This window comes from Drosophila biarmipes, chromosome 3R, assembly GCF_025231255.1.
Source record: "Drosophila biarmipes strain raj3 chromosome 3R, RU_DBia_V1.1, whole genome shotgun sequence".
NCBI classification, from domain to species: Eukaryota; Metazoa; Arthropoda; class Insecta; order Diptera; family Drosophilidae; genus Drosophila; species Drosophila biarmipes.
Genome location: NC_066616.1, coordinates 16291390 through 16312594, shown reverse-complemented (window position 1 = coordinate 16312594; position 21205 = coordinate 16291390). Strand labels below are relative to the sequence as shown.

Genomic DNA, 21205 nt, shown 5'->3' with positions numbered 1-21205 from the left:
CTTTGTCGTTTTCTTACAATATTTGAAACAGCATAACTCTTCATAAGGAATTTTAAATTTATCTCCACTAAAATAAAACAGGGCGTTTTCAGTTTGAATTTTTTATTACATCTGTATACATTTATAAAATATATTAAACAGTAACGTAGTTTTATATTAACAGTACCGTACAGTAAAAGTAATCGTACACATTAATAAGAGTCATAAAACATTAATAATCTTTGTGCTATCAACTTTTAGTTTAGCCGCAACGAAGCTTAGCTTTCAAAACAGAATTATTTCCAAAGATCCTCTCAAAATATCGAGGGCTTCGAATGGGAAATGGGGTACAGAAGGGTTTAGAAATTGCATTTAACTTGTTGAACAACGAAAACACAAAGAAACCATGAACTTAGGTGTTAGACAGTAGTAATAATTATAATAATAATAACTATAGGACCGCATTTCGAGAATGAAACATGGTGCACTTTTTGAATAGAAGTTTTTGGATTTTTTCAAGTTTTTTTGTTTTTTTTTCACGAGCTAACCAACCAACTTAACGTAATTTGTTACTAAAATACAAACTTAAACAAAGGACAATTTGCTTGCTAATAGTATTTACACATAGAATATAATAAGATTTTGATTTGTTTTTTCTCCCATTTTGTTTGTATGTTTTTACGTCTTCGTACAACTTCGCTGACTAGTGGTTTACTATATATATATATATCTTTATCAATATATCGGTTTTGTATATATAGATTACTTTGTATGCTTGACGGGAGTCACTTGGCTAACTGACTACCTGATTTGAAACCACAACACTTATTTAAATTGCAAAAACGTTAAACCTCTAAAAAATACATTTAATTCACATTTAGTTTTGTTTTAAAATCCATTAGATTTTCTTTACGTGGGACTGACTCTTGGCATCATATACGTTCTATTGGCTTGCACACAACATACACATATGTTTCTGTAGTACTCAATGCACGCCCTATAATAGACATTTATGCTTTGTTCAAAATATTTAACAATAGCTACTCTAATTGTTTTATCCTCCACAACTAACAATTGGAAATTTTCTCTCTAGTAGGTGCCCAGCCTTTGAGGCTGCTCCTGACTGTCTCTGCGATTCAAACAAATACAGCGTTGTACTTTTGAAATCTCCAGAGAATTTAAAATAGTTTTTTTGGGTGCCTATATTGGTATGCGAAGGCTTAGTTTTGATATCTAATCTAACCACTTAGCAATAGTAATTAGTTGTTCTTTATTCAAAAATTGAAATAGAATCGCTTTAAAAAAGGTTTAGAATAATACACATAAAGTGAGTTCCGTATGGTGTTGGTTTTGGTGGAAAAGATTAATACTACAAATTATAGTAAACATTTGTTAACAAAGTCTTATCCTTCCTACTTTGAAATTTTAACAATGATCTTTCCACTATTTTTTTTTTACAAAATTGATATATCATTTCAAAACTTGATAGTTCCCTTGCTCAACATTAAAATTAAAGACACCTTAAGCTATGGCTTAAACCCCCAGAGATTTTAGAAGCACCCCCAATGAATTCGCTTTTTACTTCTCCCTTGCCGGTTTCTTTTCTTTTTTTTGTAGGTTTACTGGGACGCAGATGTCGCTTAGTGTTTTTATTTTGAGATTAATCATTTGATGATTATTCACAGAAGTACTGAGGTAGAGTTGTTCCATCTGTCGACCCGTAGCCACCCTTTTTTCATATATTTTTTACCAACTCTGGTTCATTGCCTGCTCTAATTTGGCCTTGGCCACCGCCGCCGCGGCCACAGCGGCTGCCTGAGCCGCCGCCGAGTTGGTGGACAGGGGAAGTCCCGCTCCGACGGCCACCACAGCCTGTTGCTGCTGCTGTTGTTGGTGCTGCTTGCCAACGGCCACGGCGGCGGCTGCAGCGGCGGCCAAAAGCGATGCCGAGGGTGAACTGGGCATAAAGTTCACATTGATGTTGATGGGATGCACCACCGGCATGCTGGTGTAGCTCTTCTCCAGCAGATCCATGCCGTTGAGGAAGGGCACCAGCGCATTGTAGTCCACATTCAGGGGCACATAGTAGTTCCCCTGGCCGTGGAGCGCGAATATGGGCACCGTGAAGGAGTGCCTCGGCGGCAGTGGTGCGGTGGTGCTGCTCGGAGTGCTCAACTGGCCACCGGCCGCACTCAGTTTGGCCAACAGGGGACTGGAATTAGAGTTGCCGTTGTGCAACTCCGACTTGATGTCCTTGATGTCGCTGAAGTTGAACGAGGGCGAGGGTTTGTCCAGTCGGCTGGAGGCACTGCCCGCTCCCGCGTTACTCGACTCGGTGTGCACCTCCAGGGGTATCTCCCCATTGGCCGCCGCCTCGGCCAGCTTCCGCTTCTTGGCCATGATGGGGGCTATCTCCGGTTCGGTGCCATCCTTCGAGTGCTCCGACAGGGCCTGCAAGTGGGAGTGGTCGCTCTGCAGATGGGCTGCCACCGGACAGTGCTCGCTGCTCGTCTCCTCGTCGTGCAGCTCGTGGACGAACCGCTCCTTGATGTGGTTCTTGTACTTGTAGTTGTTGTTGTGCTCCACCTCGTGCGAGGATTCCGAATAGTTGCGCATCCGCACGGACATGAGGCTGTCCTGGGTGTGGCTGTGGGCCAGGTGGGGGTGCTGCTGAAGAAGGAGATCTCTCGGCGGGGGCGAGTGCATGTTGGAGGTGTCGGTGTGCAGGATCGGCTCGCGCGAGGACTCAAAGTCGTGGTGACTGCTGTCCGTGTGGTGGTGATGCAGATGATGCGGGGCCGTGGACGTGATCACCGGCGCCTGGTGGGGCTGCTGGTGGGCCGCCAGGGGTGTGATCTTGGGCGGACAGCTGCCTCCGGCCGGCGGACAGGTCGTGGAACTAGCCGCATTGCTGCTGTTGCTCCCACTGCTGTTGCTGCTGTTTCCGCCCGCCATCGCTGCAGCTCCACTGCCCGTGGAATTACTGGGCACATTGTCACCTGCGGGCGCTGCTCCACCATTGGCGCCACCACCATTCGACAGCGGGACCTTGGAGTCCAGTCCAGCACTGGACGCCGGCGAACTGCCATTGGCCACTGCAACTGCTGCTGCGGCCGCTGCTGCTGCTGCTGCCGCTGCCGCCGCCTGCTGACTCCGTTGCAGCTGGTTGAGATGGTTGCGGAAACTCAGATCCTTGACATCGTTGTGATCCTGACTGTGCTCCACATCCGAGGCCGAGGTGGCCAGCATGTCGCGCAGGTGGCACAGCGGTGGGTGGTACGCCTGGTGGGGACTGCCGCTGGAGGCGCTCACATTGTCCGGCATGTGGCAGCTGCGCGTCGACTTGTAGCAGTCCGCTGTGGAGGAGATTATCATGGGTTAGTAAATGGTTGAGATTCGTTGGAACGGATAATATATGTAGGATAGATCGACTTTTTTGGGAAAAAGAAGGCATAATAAAACAGTTCGAAAATCATAGAAAAATCTTTCCATCTATAGATTATATTTACAAACCTATACAAATTACAACATTATTATGTTAATCTATTTACCAGAGTATGAATAACTGATAATATTAAGATCCAAAACCTTTACCAATGTTTATAAGACCCATATTTTTAAATCATAAAAAAGTATGTTAAGAAGTATCTTATGTTTGTATCCAAATATGTGTAGGATATGAAATCTCTACCTTTAAATCCCCAAGAAATATATTATTATCCTATCCAAAAATCGATCCACCCCATTGACAATATACTCACTCTTGAACATCTCGTCGATGTGCTCCTGCAGGCGACCCAGTAGGCGGTGGCAGAAGTCCTGCATGTGGACGTCGTAGAGGAACTTGGCCGCCTCCTTCATGCAGTCCATGTAGCCGCTCCTGTAGTCGCTCTCCTTCTGCTGGCACTCGCTCTGCAGGTGCTTCAGGTGCCTGATGGCCATCTCGATGATCTCCGTCTTCTCGATGCGGCCACGCCCCTTGCGCTGGTACTGCGGCGGGATGAGGCGGGAGAGGTCCGCCAGGCAGGAGTTCATGCGATCTCGCCGCCGCTTCTCGATAATTCGGTGGGATAGAGGATCTTGCTGTGGGCAGAGGGTGAAGAAGACGGTCTGGTTAATAGGGCTTGATAAAGAGACTACTTGAGAACCCACTTGTGGGCATTGTTTTGGGTTTTTCAGACCCCTGGCCTAAGTAATGATTGTTCTGCTGAGAGGCGTTTTTCTTTTGCTATTTTGTTTTTATTTTATTTTCGCTAATTTCGGTTCTCATTTTTTTTTGGTTCACTTTATTGTATGTTTTTCAATTTATTTTCATTTTTTTCTAACAATAAAAAAAAGGGTCAAAAGTGGCGGCTGCGTCGACGGCGGCGGCGTCATGGCTCAAGGTCATTGCTCGTGTGTGTGGGTGGTACTTGGTGGTGGTGGAGGGTGAGAGTGTGTGATAGCTAGTGGGCGTGGTCCTCATCCGGGCGCTGCTCTAATGCTCTTTTGATCCTTTGATCTAGCCTCAGTCGTGTTCGATTTATTTTCGATTTTTTTCGATTGTTTTCGATTTATTTTCGATTTACTTGACTCAGAGAATTCGGAAATGATAGCGAGTTTTGGGTCGCTCTAAAATTGTAATATTTACCCTCGATGTCTTATTACGTCTTCCGGTGGCATATTCAGCATCGTCCTCGCTGTATGCCGTTGCTGATGTTGAAAAATTTAAACTAGATTCTGTGCAATAAGGAAAACTGGAGACAGCTGCTTCGCTATAATTCGTTTCGATATGCAAAAAGAAGTGGGAAGGATAAAGAAACACAGATAAGTCCAAATCTTGTTCAAAAATGTTTTATATTATTTGTTTTTGTATTTTTTTTTTCATTCAGATTTTCGTAATTAGTTGGTAATTTTTGTTTGTTTCAAATTTTATTTGTTTTAGTAATGCATTTATTAGGCGCATAACTTAGACTGACTTAGAAGTAGTAACTTAGGCTAGTTAGTCTAGGATTAATAGTTAAATGCGTTTAAACTAGTTTTTGGTATACTTTGTTTTCTCATTTATTTCATTTCATATTCGATATCAAAAAATAACTTAAGGCTGCAATGGAACAGAGAGAGAGAACAGAGGATTAAGTGTTGTCGGTTCGACTCGAAATCGCTTTGGATCGGCCAAATCAATCAATCAATCAGTGTGTCTCCATCCGTCAGCCGGACTTTGGGCTGTGGTCGCTTGGCTAAAATCAAACGAGCGTTTTGTTTGGTTTGTGTAGTAGTAAAACGAGTGCAAGTGCCTTAAAGTACGATTAGCATACGATACTTAGTACGAATCCGTTGTGGATCATCAGGTCCAGGAGGGAGCTCCCGATGCCTCTCTTACAATTACACACGCACATTTAATTGGACAGGCTGTCAGGATCGTGAGTGGATCTGGGTTTGTTTTATTTCTTTTCCTATGAACTGTCAGGTTCCCCAAAACAAAAAAAACCTCACACGTTTTCCCACATCCCCTGAATATATTTTAGGCCAGCTAAATTTAGACTCTACACGTTTTTATTGCCATGTGCCAACAGAAATATAATAAAAAGCTGAGCAAAAACTCAAACATATTTTGTTAGGAAACTGAAATCTCGATAAAAACGGTTGCCAAGCGCCACGGGGGAGCAGATTCAGGGAGAAAACCCACACAATACTACACTACACTATACATTGAATGCCAATTTCTCAAGCCAAAAACCAAAACAAACACATCATAAGCGGCGACCAGAAAGCGCTAGAAGACCAAAATAAAATAAAGTGGCCGCAAGAGCGAAATAATAATAAGTGTCATGGCTCTGGGCGATAAGCGGGCGACAACAAACCGAGAAACGCGAATCGCAGATACTATGTACGTACGCCCGATTTATCCATCTAGTATATGGCAAGAGATACCAGAACGCACCAGTCCCTGGCGCCTAGAACTTGTTTATCCGACTGGCCTGACCCCTCCTCCCACTCCCCCCAGAAAGGCGCCAGCAACTTGTTTTCATCTCGGCGTTTAGCACAATTTGTTGAATTCGATTTGTTAACCGTGCCCAATTATCGTGCCACCAGCGTACACTGCGTATGAGTAATGCAAATAGAGTGACTCGGACGGGGCGTGGCATCGCCTTGGATTGCAGGTTGACTGCACTCGGGTGCGTATTTGCCCAGGGCTCATAAATCATATGGAGCTTAAATGGGTCACGGCTTTGTCTTAGAAACTTTAAAATGCTGCCCTCCTTTACAGATATCTGAATAAACTTAAGAAGCATATCTATCTTATACCTGGTTGTTTGTTGTGAATAATAATCGTACATTATCATAAAGTTTATAAAACAAGGTAACTCTATAAAGAGGTAACTACTTTACTAATCAAAACAAGTATCTAAATCAAAGAAACTTGAAAGTTCTAACCCTAAATCAAATGAAAAATAATCTTTGGCTAAATGTACTAGAAATATTTTTTATTGACTAGTTCTATCACCTTTTCTTTAGAGATCTATATTATCCCTGATCAGATTTGAGAATAATCCAAGCAACAAACCATTTTCACTATCATCCCCGAACAGCTTATGACTCTCCACTTGCTCACGATCCCAAATGAATTTACACCGATGACAAAGTTTCCCAGAATGTTTGCCATCATTCGTGTTTAATTTGGGGGGCGGCACCATCATCGGGCGGCGATCAAAGAATCCCGTGAACAGGGCGTGTACTCACCATGGCGTACTTTTCATCAGTGACCAAAGAGCACCGAAAGGGAGCGCGTCAGCGAGAATCACTCGCTTGATTCATGAGAACCGTGGCGAAGACCCCAACAAGTTGGCAGAGTGCCCCCCAGTTGAATGGCGCTGGCCCACCGAAATGTCTTACGTTTGTTTACGTTTCTGGTGGCATTTGTTGTTGTCGCACTATTAAGTAATTGGCACATAAGTACGAGGGTGAGATCTACAGGTAGTCCGCGACCCCGCCATGACGACAGCTCCTCCGATCAGTCGCCTGGGGGTTGCCAAAGGCATGGACAGCGGCATTCCTCAGTCGCAGGTCGCAATGCCAACACTTTATAGAGCCAATGACACGTTTGGCTACGCATGAGGCGGTCGGCGATAATTACCCCCGTGTGCCGTCGTAGTAATATGCTATATAATATAGTTCTGAATCTGAACTTGCCATTGTTATTCCACAGTTGGCTTCTAACCATTTCCGGCCCTTATCAGGGGTAATTAAACCCTACCGATAAGATTGCCACGCAGCACGTGACGCCAGCTCTATTATATTTTTTCCTGTTTTTCTCTCGTTTTGTTGGTCACTTTCGGGGCCACAATAACTGATACAAGCCGAAAACAACTTGTTCTATTCGGTTTACCTAGTCGCCGAGGACGGGTTTTTCCGAAACAATAGCCTACGATTAGATTGGGATCCACAAACACCTCAGAGGCCTGTAATAAAGCTAATCAGCCGGAGGGACAGTCATAATATCTTGGTCTCAACATCTTACGATAATCAACAGCAAATGTCATTCACTGTTGACTCATTCAAACGGGGCAAGTGATTCATGGTACTTTTGACGATGCTAAGAGCATAACATTGCCCAAATGTACAGAGAGAAAATATCGTAACTTGATCAATACAATATTGTTTAAGCGATAAACGATAAAGGTTTCTTAAACCTTTAAATAGATTCTATGGAAAATTATAAAAAATAAATGCTAAAGAAAAATATAGTCCCATCTCAACCATATTTTTCCACTAATTGTACTCAAAACGCATAACAAACGAGCAACGGAAAAAGGGGCTCAAGATATGGTTTAGTACTTAGAATATTCCATAACATTAATAATAAAAAAAACCCATACTCATATCTCAATCATTACAATAGTTCAACGTTTGGCACCTAAAAACCATAGGAGTACGTCTGAACGGAAACCAGTGTTTGAGATAATCTCAAGTATTTCAGTCGCATCATGCAAATCAGGCACTTGAATACATAGGAAATTCTCCCTGTGTATTGATTTACACAACTCACATGTGTACGATGGACAATTGTGGCATTCAATGCCAACGGTTTCCGCCGCCGATCTGTGTCACAAAAATTTCCATATCGACATTGGGCAATGGAAATGCTCCCTCGCTGCCACTGTGCCTCGGATTGTGAAATCTCCGAGGGCGGGAGAGTGGAAAACAACCGAGAAAACAAACAAACGGCAGACGACGATGACGATGACGCCAAGAGCCCCGAATCGGGGGAGAGAAAAATAAATCATAGAATAGAATAGCATGGCAGAGCCTGCCTGTCGACTAATTAACAAAAGTGGGCGGGGCTGGCGACTGGACTGGGCTGGTTCTCGCCTGATCGACGACCTTGGGCTCCCCGGTCGGCTGATAAGGTGGAATCGCGAACAGAGTCGGCTAGATTAGCACCGATTACGCCGAAAGTGCAGCGGAGCATCCGATGCCCAGGTGAGCGAGGCGCTCACGTGAGATCCGCGAACTGGAACTGAAAATAGCATGCTGGCAGCAACGCACAACCTCATGAATACGCAGATGCGAAAACTACGACTGGCCGGCCGGGCGGGCACGTGATATAATTGTTGTTGGCCAAAGTGCAAAGACCAGAAAAAAACAATGTTGCACCATCAACGGAATACGAATCGCAACAATTTCGCATTTCGAATTTCGCCTTTCAGCCATTTCCAACCAACTACCGCACACACAAACGTGCACACGTGCCGAATGGATTGCTTGGCAACAGTTTTGGGTTCGGTTTCGGTCTTTTTGGGATTTGGGATTGGTTTTGCCAATGGAATCGGAATCGAAATCGAGGGCAACAATCCCCCGGCAAATGGCTCTCTGGCGTGCTGTCTAGGCGAAAAACAATTCGTGGCGAGTGTGCACAGAGCTACGGATACATCACACAAAGATACAGCGTACAAACAAACTGGTGGATACAGATACAGGGGGAGCTGAGGTACACGCGAGGCCAACTGGAGGCGGCTGCCTTTGGCTTACTACGCACACTGCTGCTTCAACGAATTTTCAAGAAGCGCTGGAGAAGTGCAAATGGGCATCTCGTATCGCAGCTCATTTGCAAATCGGCCTGGTGATGAGATAGAGCCGTCTTTGTTCCAAGGAAAGTGAATCACAAACAGCGCTGACTTATGAAATCCTCTTGTAAGTTTGTGTACTCAGTGCAGGCTACTGTGCCATCATAAAGCCAAGTTGAAAACTGAATTATTTCTTCGGAAATGCTTGGTATATTAACTTCTGCGTAATATTTTATTAGTTTAAGCAATAAATTTAAGGCATTTGTGTAGCTGAAATAGCAATATTGATTATATAAAGTACATCTCAGACTCTCAAAATGAATGTGTATTTTTAGATGTGAAAACTAATGAATATTTATAGGTAATTTTAATGAACTAGCAGCTGCGCAAGTTACCTTAACTATTTTTATTTTCTCTATCAACACATTCAAGTATTTATTACAAATTTCCCCACGTACGCTCCCAATTCCGAAGCTAATCAGCCATCCCAGATCTGCCACTATTTTCACATCCCCCATCCGCATTCCCCAGCTGAAACGAATGACCGCACTCGCCATAACTGGGTCAAAAGACACTCAAATCCATCTATTTAAATCGTTTAGCGGCAATCAAATGCAGTGGTCATGAGTCAGCGGGCCCAAAAAAACACCATCGGGCAGAGTGCATTAATCACGAAAAAATCCACCACATACCAAACAAATGTGCCATGTGAATTTCACAAAATCTGCGGCACGTTTGTCGCCCGTGAGTTGGGGAGAGGTTATGGGGGGTTATAGTGGGGTGCAGGGGGTTTTTACGGGGTCAATAGCGGGTCAGCCTGCATGGAACGTGAACGACTACGTGCCCGCTTCTCAAATGCCAATGGACGACGAGCCGAGTGGACGCGGCGATGATGATGGTGATGGTGATGACGACGTTACGATAAGGCCGGCGACGGAACGGATCGATGCGGATCGTATCGTATCGAATCGAGATCGCGATCGGGTAGGATCGCCAGCATTTCGACGCAGGCGGATATATATCTGTCCATATAATTTATAGCACTCCGGTCAGCTATTTATAGCGAGCTGCATGCGTTTGTTATTTGTTTTGGTGATCGAAAGAGTGAGTAAATTAAAAACAAGAGTGTTTTCACCATACATTAGAGAATATTTTGATTTATACAAAGTATTTGAGTGTGCTTTTACCAAAATAAAAATAATACAGGTTCCCAAACTCAAATTTGACTTGTTATTCCCACTCTTTCGATCGATTTTTATTTGTTCGGAGCTAATCCTGGCATCTCCTGTTGTTCTTTTTGACGTGTTGTCTTGCTGAACATCTGTGATTTGCAATTCTACGAGAAAGCCCTTTGGGTTGCCCGTAACACAGACGTAGCCAGCAAACAAACACACTTTTTCAGAGATCTCTTGCTGCTCCAGATAGGCGTTTCCATGGAATGTTGGGCCGTCAATATCACTAATCACTGGGTCAGGGTCTTCGGATCGAATCGAAGGCGTCGTTGTCAAGATCCCGAAATCGAAAACAACGAGAGACAGCTGAGTATTAAATGGGGTTGTGGGTGGGTCTTTTGTTTTTTTTTCTGTCCTCGGAGGGGGGCTTTAGCAACTGTCTCGTCGTGCAACAAACCCGAGATCTCACTGACGCTTGACAACTCTGGACACTTGATAGATACAGATACACACATGTGCTCATAGATAGGTAGATACTTTTCGTTTTGGAGGGGCGACTGTGCGTCACGCCCGTTTCGCTTTTTATCGCAGTTTTGCTTATCGCTATTTGTGTTTTCTCTCGGCTATTTTTTGCCTTTGCGACTGACTTTGGTGTTGATTAAGATGGCAGCGCGTAATGCAAATTATAAACACTTCAGCCGCGACGGAGACGAAGACGCGTGTTTACCCCGAGTGCCATTTGATAAGGCGCCCACCAACCGAATTTATTATATTTATTTTGATTATACTTATTTTTCCATGAGCTGATCCGCGTGCAAAGATTTAAAAAAACATGTTTAACCAACTCGGGGTCATTGGGGCCATTTTTCGGATAATAGGCTCGGCTAGACGCAAAATTAGGCGGCACACGTGACGTATACGTAATCATATCTATACGCAAGGCATGAGTAACTTTCCCCCCCGGGAAACATAATCAAACTGGAACCCAAAACGAACTGGAAAAAACCCGAAAGCGAAACGAAAACAACACCTAAGGCCAATCAAATTGGGGACCTGCATATTTGATGAGCGGCTCATTCGATTAGCCCTTGTGTATTTATAGAGGAAAACGTTCCCAGGAGCGGCCCACGGTGGTGGTCACTGAATACCAAAATAGCCAAATACAAAGCTCAATCAAAAAACACAGGCCAGCCAGTCGGCCGCAGAAACAACAGAAACATGGTCGAAACACAAAACTTGTTGACCTTCAAAAGGACACGGGCTAGGCAAGTCACCCAAGCACGTGAAAAGCACCCCATTCCACCCCCTCGATGGGCAATCCGAGGAGTTCGAGGGGGAGTAAGGACCCAGTGCTGCTGTTAACTGATATTTATAGCCACGTTTTGGCCCGTTGACATTTAGCAGACAGGCCGTGAGGCCCCCCAGCACTCTGATTATATTATTTACTTGCCGCTCTGGCCACACCACTTCGCCTGGCTTATTTATCCCCACTCTGGCCACACGAATGCGAAATACTTTTTCGTTTCGATTCCCCTCGGACACGTTTAGGCGAAATTCAAGTTCAAAAATACAAAGTGGGCGAGGGGCGGAGGCGATTCGCAGGGAGCAAATCAACGAAACATCACGTTTGGCGAGTCGTGCGTTGGATTTTGTTTTGTGTTTTGCCTTTTGGCAAACACGAAAAAAAATAAAGATGAAATAAAGCAAAAATAAAGCGAAAATAAAGCGAAATAACGCGAAATAAAGCCAAACTAAAGCACCCATCTCGGCCAAGAATAGCCCGGCGACAGAGTCTGCCCACGTTTTCTTCGCCCGATTTTCGCGTTTGTTTTGCAAATGCAAATTGCTTTCTAGCTCGGCGGCTAAAAATACGTGGCCCACACCACCCCGAAAACAGATCCAAGTGGTCCACAGCCGATCCTGACCAGCACGCACATAACGACGAGACGTAGGCTTAACCACTAAATGCGAGTCTAAGTTACACTAAACCATTAATTAGTTCACAGAGAAAAAGTATCACAAAATCAAGGAATTTTGAGTATTATTCCATAGATATCATTCATAAATATCTTTTACTAACTAATTGTCTTTAGATTAGATTAATGATATATTATATTTGATTACTTTTTAAGAAAGGATTAATTCATTGATGGTTTGTTTTCTAAATTATGTACACAAAAACGTATTAAAATGTTTAGATTTTTAAGGAGTTTAGTGGTATTGCTTTCTTTATAAAGGGATTTTTAAACTTTGTTAATTATATATCTTGTGATATTTTCTCTCTGTGTGCTTAAGCTAAGCGCGCGCAGGTGAAAGTGAGTTGTTCGATTTAGTCATCGTTTGGGGTTTCTTTTTTTTAGTTTTGACTTGCAGCGGGATCCGGGGATCTGTGCTGGGTATACCTACCTCTCATACTTCACCGGATGGGCGGCGTGGCCGTTGGACTCGTTCCAATAGGGCTCCATGGTGGATGTGGGCGAGGGACTCCTGCTCCCCGGTCCGCTCCGCACTCCTCCTCCTCCGCCTCCTTGGACCTCGAAGCCTCCTGATCCTGATCCGCTCCTGGGCAGGGTGGCCGTTTTGCGCTGCTGCAACTGCTCCGCTTGCTGCGTCTGCTGCTGCGTCGACGTGGTTTGCTGCAGTTGCGGTGGAATGGTGGCAGTGCTGCTCCTTACGTCAGTGCAGAAATAATTGCGAGTTGAATGGCTGGGAATGGGGAATGCCGGGGCGAATTGGGGGCCGAGCAAACAGGTTGTCGAGTCGACGGCGGCGGCGAATTCACTGTGCGGCGAATCACTTTCCTCCTCCAAGCTGAGTTAGGTACTTTTTTCGCTTCTTTCACGTCCCGGACTTATTTTCAAAATTTTAGAATGACATTACGAGCAGCGGGGTGTTTATTTATGTTGGAGCGAGTGGCAAACGCTGATAAGTGTGTGTACCGCCTGTTTACTCTTTCCGCTTATCACTGGGTGCGCGTGTGTGTGTGTGGGTGCGATAACGATAGCGATAACGCGTTAAATACTTCTACCGCTGCTGCTTTTTTATTCCTTCTATTTTTGGAGCTTCAATTAAAGTGCACTTGTTGGAGCATTTCCCTCTCTCGTTCGCGGTATCCACAAAAAACAATGAAGAAAACAAATAATGTCGAAAAACGTGATTGCGCTGCCCGGGTTTTTGCTTAATTTTTGTTTACACGTTTTCTGCCTTTTAGCAACTTTACGCACACACACACTGCTATTTGTTTTATTAATATATATATATATATATATATATGTACACAGCCGCAAAAACAATAACTTCCTTTCGTTTCACAGTGGAATTTTACCAGCCGCCTCTATATACACACACACTCGGATACATATATGTACAGGCGAGCGAGCAACGTGCGTGCGTGTGCGTGTGTTTCACTATTAAACCACGTATATATATAGAGGTGTATCAAATTTGTTGTTGCTCCTCCAGCTAATTTTGCTGTTTTTATTTGCTCTCCCCCCTTTTGTTGTTATTTCTGTTGGTTTATTAATTTTTGCACTGTCACGTCACCCGCACCGCGGAAAAGTATCGCTATCGCAACGTCCGTTCGCGGCAAGAGACAGAATCCAATTGGAAAAAACGCTGCCCTGCCTCGGCCGTTTTGAGCCGAGAGAGTAGCGGAGTGAATGAATTGTATGGTCGGCATAAGCACGAGACCCCAAGAAGAGAGCCGAGCGGCGGGAGAGAGCGCCAACTAATGACGTGCCCGCGGTGGAGAGCAACATGTGTTGTGTTGTTGGAGCAACAGCGAGAGAGAGAGAGAGAGAGAGCGCGATAAAGATAAGGCGTTTCGTGCGCGGCGAACGTGATTGCCACAGTGGGACCGAAGGCCCCATTTTATGGCCACAAAGTCCGCTGGGAGATTAGCTCAGGGGAATTCCTCCGGAACGATTGGCCAATTTGCCAGATTGCCTACTTGTTTTTGTTTGCTGTGGGTGGTTTATCAATGAAAAAAGAAACAAATTTGTAGTGTTTTCAAAAAATTTAAAACAAATGTATAATAACAACAAGATAACCAAAAACCACTTCGCATTTGTCTAGACCAGTATATTGATGGGAAAGCCAAGTTGCAAATTATGTAGCCTACAATAAAGCTAATGGCGACTTACTGCAAAATGGCCGCCTGGCAACATATGTTGCCTACATTCTGAGTAATAGCACGCAAAATTGACAATTTACTTAAAAATGGCGGAATCACAACATTTATAACTTGTGAACGTAAACTAGCATAGAAGCAAAGGAAACGTGTTAAATAAATATAGTAACTTGACCAAAAAAAATTCAAATGCTCTAGACAAAGCATTTTTGATAGGTGCTTTTAATTTTTTTCGTGATAATCGGAATAATAACATATCCCTTATCTCTTGCCAATCTTCGGCTTTAAAGTCCCAAAAACTGTTATGGATAGGTATTATTATTATTAGTTGTATTTTTTGACCCACCCACCCCACTGTGCCGCCGACATTTGGGGGCTTGATGACTAGACAACACGTACTCGCAGTCGGTACACTCGAATACTCACGACACTTACACAACCAAGAGCATTGTTGTTGTTGTTGGCAGATAGGCATAAATTAGTTGCGTGAGAATTATATATGTATTTATAAAGCATTTAGTTGACCGAACTGATTGTTGTGCTTAAGTGTACCATATGTTCTCAAGTACGAATTCCAACTGCATAGAGGGAGTAAGCCTCAAAGTTACCGTTACAGAAAAAACACAATATATGTATACAAATTTATGAAAAAACAACGACGCAGAAGCTCAAGGCGAGCAGCAACAACAAAAGTCGGCGGCATACAATAAAACACGTGAAACGTGACAAATTCCAAAGCGAAACGGCGAAGTCAACTGGGCGGCGGCTGCGAAAGAGAGAGAGCGAGAGAGAAAAGCTGATAACCGCCGCTTGGCAACAACAATCACATCACGAAGCCAAACACACATGCACGCACACACACACACCCAGCGCTCGGCCGACATTTTGTTTTTATTACAGAGCGCAACAGTCGCGGCTTTTCGCCTCGTGTTGTTGTTGCTGCCGTCGAGCTTTAATAAACGAAATAATAATCATACGCGACGTTGGCCCCCTCTCTCCATCTCTCTCCCTCTCTCTTTTAATCGAGACACGTTGAAAGTGGCAAACACAAAAAGTACAAAAAATAATAATAAATAACAACTCAAAATTCGTGGCGCATGACGTAATTTCTCACGCGAGCCGAGCATGTCAGCTATTTCGCACACACACTTACAAGCCAGCCCGCACACTCACGCACACCAGCGCGGCTCTCGAGTTTGTTGTTGGTCACGTGTTGTCGAAATGTTTTCGCATTTACAAAACGCTGTTGTTTGCGCTTTGCAGTTGATTCGGATTTGGACAGTCCGCACTCCATAATGTGAACTAATGTGCTAAGTAGTATGGGGCCCTAGGAAACTAAATTTTAGTATGGAACTATTTCATGAGCACTTTAATAGATATGGCTAACTATTAGACCCCCTTCTTATCAGTTGCACTTTGTCGGTAATAATATAAAAATTTAAATAATCCATAAATGGTTTAAAAAAAATGTTTTTTATTGTAATTAGATAGATGAACCTTTTAAAAGCGGCGAAAGATGCATTTTGGATCAACAAATCCGATAGTTAAAACATTCATTTTAAGAATTGTACATAAGTTTTTATTTATAGTTTAATAAGTAATTATAAATGTGCTTTTCTAATTTTTTTAAAATATTTTTTTTATCTTTTTACAATTTAATTCCTTTATATAGATTATTTTTTATAAATCTAGCAAGAAATATTAAATTTCCTACTAACGCTATATAGATTTCTCATAAATCCTATCGCAAATCCCATAGAACTCAGTTCGGGTTAATTAGTCCTCACTGTGCCCCTTTGTGTTGGGCTTTCCAGCATGTTGATTGTATTTAAATGGCTCTTGGCTATTTTTAGCCGGCCCAAAGGTCACACCAACACAAAGGCACGGGCCCCAGTGAGCCGAACTCCATTTGTACACCCCGCAAGCCCCGAATCTGCGATTTGTGGCTTGTGATCCGTGATCCACGATGACGAATGTGGAATGAGAGGCGACTTAAACGTGTCCAATTGGGCACTGGCACTGGCACTGGCACTGCCTCTGGCAGTGGGCTCTTGCATAAGACCGGGGCTTGTTTTTGTTTTGGTCTCGGCATTTCGGAGATCTCGCGGCTTAATTGCACCGCGGCACGTGCACCTGGTGTCGCCTTGCACGGCGTTACGTATACGCCCCGTTCGGAAATTACCCATACGCCCCGTTGGAGGGCACGTGCAAAGACACAAAAACTGGCTCGGGTTACTCATGTGCCACACACTCGTAATAGTAGTAATACCCCGCCTGCCCCAATCTTATCGGTCTTGTAATACATGTACTCGCTCATCGCTCACATGGTCCGTCGTTTTTACGGTCACGTGTTGTTAATCGAAGTCGTTACGTGAATTTCCACGAAATGAAATGCAATCAAAGCTGTAGGGGAAATAGTTTGTTTTCCACAATCCAGTAAATATATCTACAATGGAGTTCAGATAGAGTGACAGGCCCCAGGCACTTGTGGATTGTTTTCATGTTTTCTCGTGCATTTCCAGTAGCTATCTGGTAGTATCTACCAAACTCAGTCTGTATTTCTGTTTGCCCCCGTTGCATGGCTAGAGTTTAGGCACGAAAGCTGGAGGAAAACCCCACAGCGACAACAATTGCAACTGGCAGACCTGTTGATACTATTTTAAAGACACTTTTGTCAACAATCAACTGGAGAAACCACAGTGGAGGGGTTTTTGAAAATGAAATGGAATGTTAAGTGGAAGTACAATAAATAAACAAAGGAAATCGAAAGACTATTGCTATAGCATGGTTTTACTCAAATTCCAAAATTAGAAAAACAGTGGGCTTTACCTATTATTTAACCTGAAAAAATGTGTTACCAGTTATAAAGATATCAGCTTTATTTTAATATAACTAAGAGTAGGGAAATGTCTTATTGATTTAATAGAGTATAATAACTTTTTCATACCGAGAACTTGTGCATAATAATTAAACCAGGTTAATATCAATTAATTTCTCTACCCTTATTTTATAGGCATTATAAGTATACCTGAATGACTAACATATTAATGTGTTTTTTCCACTGTGACTTGGGCAACGCATCCGAATGCTTATGACAAGCACAAATAGTCGTGAGGCAACGCACACCACCCCGTGCAATTTGCACCTTCAATTAGGACAGGTGCGAACGACATTGGGGCGATCAGCAGACCAACTAAGGGCTAATCGAAAGGGGTGTGCGATGTGTAGATAGAGCGTGAAAAATAGAGAAATTATGCCTACCTAAACAGCACAGAAAATAGGGAACATAAGACCACCATCGATCCAATCCAAATATAGTAAAAAACAGGGTGAAATAACAGATATTGCCTTATCAGCTTGCGAAATTTCAATTTCAAAGTCGAGGTGAAATCGAGTGCTATAAAATGACAGCGAACAAAAATAAAGGAACCCCTGATAAGGCGAGCTAACCCAATAAAAATAGAAATAAAACGACAATAATCTGAAATTAAACCGAAACAACAGCTTCAAGTGGAACGGGTCTGAGAGGTATAATATATTTGAACACAAATTGCGATTGCTGGCACTGCTGATACTTCTATCTCGCTACTGCGGGCTGTGTGCTGCCTGTTACTGTTATGTAGATTAGAAATCTCGAGAAATGTTTATAAAAAGCCGGAGAACACAGGGACAGGGGCAACGACACGTGCGCCCGCAGCTGGACAAATAAAAAATTGCCTCACATAGACGTATACCCACTATATATTTTTGTTTATAGATGAATAGCAGCCGAGTCATGGAAAAATGCATGTACAGTGCCTGCATTAATTAGTCGTGAAAAGGTGCAAACACGTAGGGAAAATATGTAGGCAGAGTCTAGATAAAATCTTATACCTTACAAGGTTTACCAGAGATACCGAATGTTTAAACATGGTGAAAAGCAAGTCCTGAAAATTTAAAATATTATATAATATATGGATGCATATAAGCAAATATAAACTTATTAAATAATATTACTGGTAAAAGTGGTTTTTGAATTTATTAAAACTAATTGTTCAATAAAAACTTGTGTAATATTTTAAAAACCTTTTCCCTTAAGTATATCAACTGGTTATAAAATAATATCCCATCGAGCAGTAGCAGCCCATATCCATAATTACAGCCCTATAAGTTACATCGGTGGATTATTTACCGCACATATGGAATTTTTCCTACTAGCCAAGCAGCTTCGATGAATTTAATTTGCTTTTAATTGATTTCGCGTTTGTTTACGCTTTCGGTTACGAGTTCTATTTCTGCCCAGCGCCCTCTTATGTAAAACCTACAAATTGTTACACGTTTTGCATGCGAATGTTATTTTTTTTGCTGCTGCTGTCGGGTTTGCTGTTGATAAATCAAGCCAAGGCGGGTTTTGAATTTCCTATTGGGCCCGAGATGCCAGCTAAAACGGCGACGACTGCGACAAGGTGACGCCGCCTGTAACTCTCCGGACTTTGGTACTACAGGGCAACTTCACTAAGTTGGATTGCATCGAAGAAAGTTGGATTTTATTCTACAATTTCAGTAGTAGGAACATTAATTTTTCATCGTTGTAAAGAATTTGTTTATTTCTATAAGAGGACATATTTAATATATTAAATATCAATGGAGATTATTAATATTCCTATCTTTTATGTCAATATCTAAATGACAGTTTTCTCTTCTTTATTTTATACCTATTCTGTCAAAAAAATGTTAATGCTTTTACAAATATTACATATTCAATTAAATACCAAATTTTGGAAATTTTATTTCTTTTCCAATAAAATACGTTAAAAATTCTTTTATGGCACATCAAGAAGTGTAAAATTCCAAACTCAACAAAAATTATTATCTTAAATTTTATTTTCTTTTTGCAATATGCTTGTACCAGATTTTGATACAAGATTTTAAGAAGATAAATAGTTTCAAAAATTTTAAAAACATTTAAAATTTTGTAATTGTCTTATATTCAAATGACCCCTGTATATTGATAAACACTTGCAACTATAGAAGTTCAGCTGTGGTTTTCAGTGGTTCTGTTTGGCTTTGCAAGTCTGACTTGGGCTCATGGAGGAAGTGGCGTTAATTATATGCGCACACTGGCCCACAGTGTGAATAAGATACCTCCGAGTGTGTGCACAATTGCCGACTGTAATGGCATTTGCATTAATCGGCTTTGGATTCCGAGCGAGTGGATCGCGAGTAGGCGGGCTTACGGATGGGTTACGGATGTGCGGGGGTGCCACAAAATGTCAAGTCGGAACGAGGACAGGCCAATGTCTCGCCGGGCAGTCTGCGTCTGTTTCTGATTCCCTGCCATTTGCGGATTGCCTCTGTTTTTGATGTTGCAACGCCCGGGGCTTAGCACGTTACGCATACGCCGTGGAGGCCGCCCTGCGGCTGATAAGCCGGCGAGAACAAACGCTTTTGTCACAGGGCGACAAGACACCGCGAAACATGTTGCAACAGCTGCCCCCTGAGAAATGTCTCACCCTTGTATTTCCTATTCCGCCGCCCCTGTGTGTATTGGGTATCTGTGAGCTTGGTTACGTATGCACGTGGGCGGGCTGGACTGCCATTGAAAGCTGACTTTGACGCAGTTCTCGGCTCGTAACCCCCGGGAAAACGTGAACGATTGTCGACCACGTAAGAGGAGCCGCAAACGTGCTGTCCGCCTGCCTTTGCCCCACTCGTAGCCGCCTTCGAGACCCCGAGTTCCCCTATCTTGCCAAATGTGTACAAACATATATGTCTATATGGAGGGCGCCAACTTAAAGGTTCCTGTGGTTACGGGTAAAGAACGTCTTAGCACTGAGAAAAACTACGTATATTTTGTATAGTAAACTTCTGAAATGTAGGAAGTATCTTTATTATTTCTATAAACAAACATAACAAGTAGATTTTTATCCTTTTAAAAGTATCTATTTGACTCACATCCTGAATTTTAAAGTTAAAATAAAAGAAAAAACTATTCGAGTTTTTATTTAAATTGACATATAAAATTTACATAAAAACCAAACACAATATAATGGATATAATATGTTAGGTGATGTATTCCCACTTATTAATCTTCTCTCCTATTATAAAACGTTACCACAACAAAATTAAGGGAAAATATTGGTTTTTTACCAAAAAACTAAGGTCATCATTTTTCACACAAAAATAATCACAACAATAAAAGTAATGGCCCAAAAATATATTGTCATACCTCGATGAACTGGTAATTAAATTTCCAATCAATTGGTATTAACAGCTAAAAATTTGTATTTTTGACCCAATTTGGCAAAAAAGAGATGATGCTACCCTTGTAAAATAAGTGAAAATTTCGGAAATTTTGTAGTTTTCAGAATCCGGCAGAAATTGATAGCTATCAATTGTCTGTCTTACTAGCTGTCCAAAACAGTAAACCTTTTGGGTTTCTGATCATTTTTGATTAAGTTACACCAGAAAAGCTCAAAGAAAAATATCGTTTTTTGCAAAAAAAACTAAGGTCCTCATTTTCCGTCCAAAAATATGAGTATTTTGGGCAAAACAAAAAAAGTAATGGTCCAAAAACGGAATGGCATACCTTGTTGAACTCGTAATTCCAATCAATTGGTATTAACAGCTAAAAATGTTTTTTTTTACCCAATTTGTCAAAAAAAAAATGATGCTACCCCTTGTAAAAAAAGTGAAAATTTGGGAAAATTTAAAGTTTTTAGTGAGATGCAGAAAATGACAGCGATCAAATATTTGGCTTTTTAGCTGTCCAAAACACTATATTCTTTGGGTCTCGGATCATTTTTGACCGAGTTACATCAAAAAAGGTGAAAGAAAAAATTCAAGTTTTCCAAAAACTAAGATTTTCAATTTCCTTCCAAAAACATCATTATTTTGGG

The 21205-nt window shown here is 42.3% G+C and overlaps 1 protein-coding gene across 3 annotated transcripts; it reads right to left on the bottom strand.

Annotated features, from left to right (window-relative positions):
- Nucleotides 1-85: 85 nt before the first annotated feature.
- LOC108031485 (transcription factor cwo) lies at nt 86-13813 on the bottom strand. Of its 3 annotated transcripts, none has more exons than XM_050889272.1 (4): nt 12605-13813; nt 4610-5198; nt 3741-4062; nt 86-3335 (listed from the first exon to the last, which is right to left on the bottom strand). In XM_050889272.1, the coding sequence occupies exons 3-4, from the start codon at nt 4012-4014 to the stop codon at nt 1726-1728; spliced, it is 1884 nt and encodes a 627-aa protein (XP_050745229.1). In that variant the 5' UTR covers nt 4015-4062; nt 4610-5198; nt 12605-13813; the 3' UTR covers nt 86-1725. The 3 variants fall into 3 exon arrangements, with proteins under 3 accessions (XP_050745229.1, XP_016960457.1, XP_050745230.1); XM_017104968.3 differs by having other exon boundaries at nt 4610-4733; XM_050889273.1 differs by lacking the exon at nt 4610-5198.
- Nucleotides 13814-21205: the final 7392 nt, after the last annotated feature.

What these genes read in the sequence shown, in the direction of transcription:
- LOC108031485 (XM_017104968.3), bottom strand. Translation starts at nt 12,663, where the DNA reads ATGGAGCCCTATTGGAACGAGTCCAACGGCCACGCCGCCCATCCGGTG. An exon ending in GACGTAATAAGACATCGAGG is followed by an intron (nt 4,063 to 4,609) that starts GTAAATATTACA and finishes CTCTGCCCACAG; the next exon opens with CAAGATCCTCTATCCCACCG. An exon ending in CATCGACGAGATGTTCAAGA is followed by an intron (nt 3,336 to 3,740) that starts GTGAGTATATTG and finishes TCTCCTCCACAG; the next exon opens with CGGACTGCTACAAGTCGACG.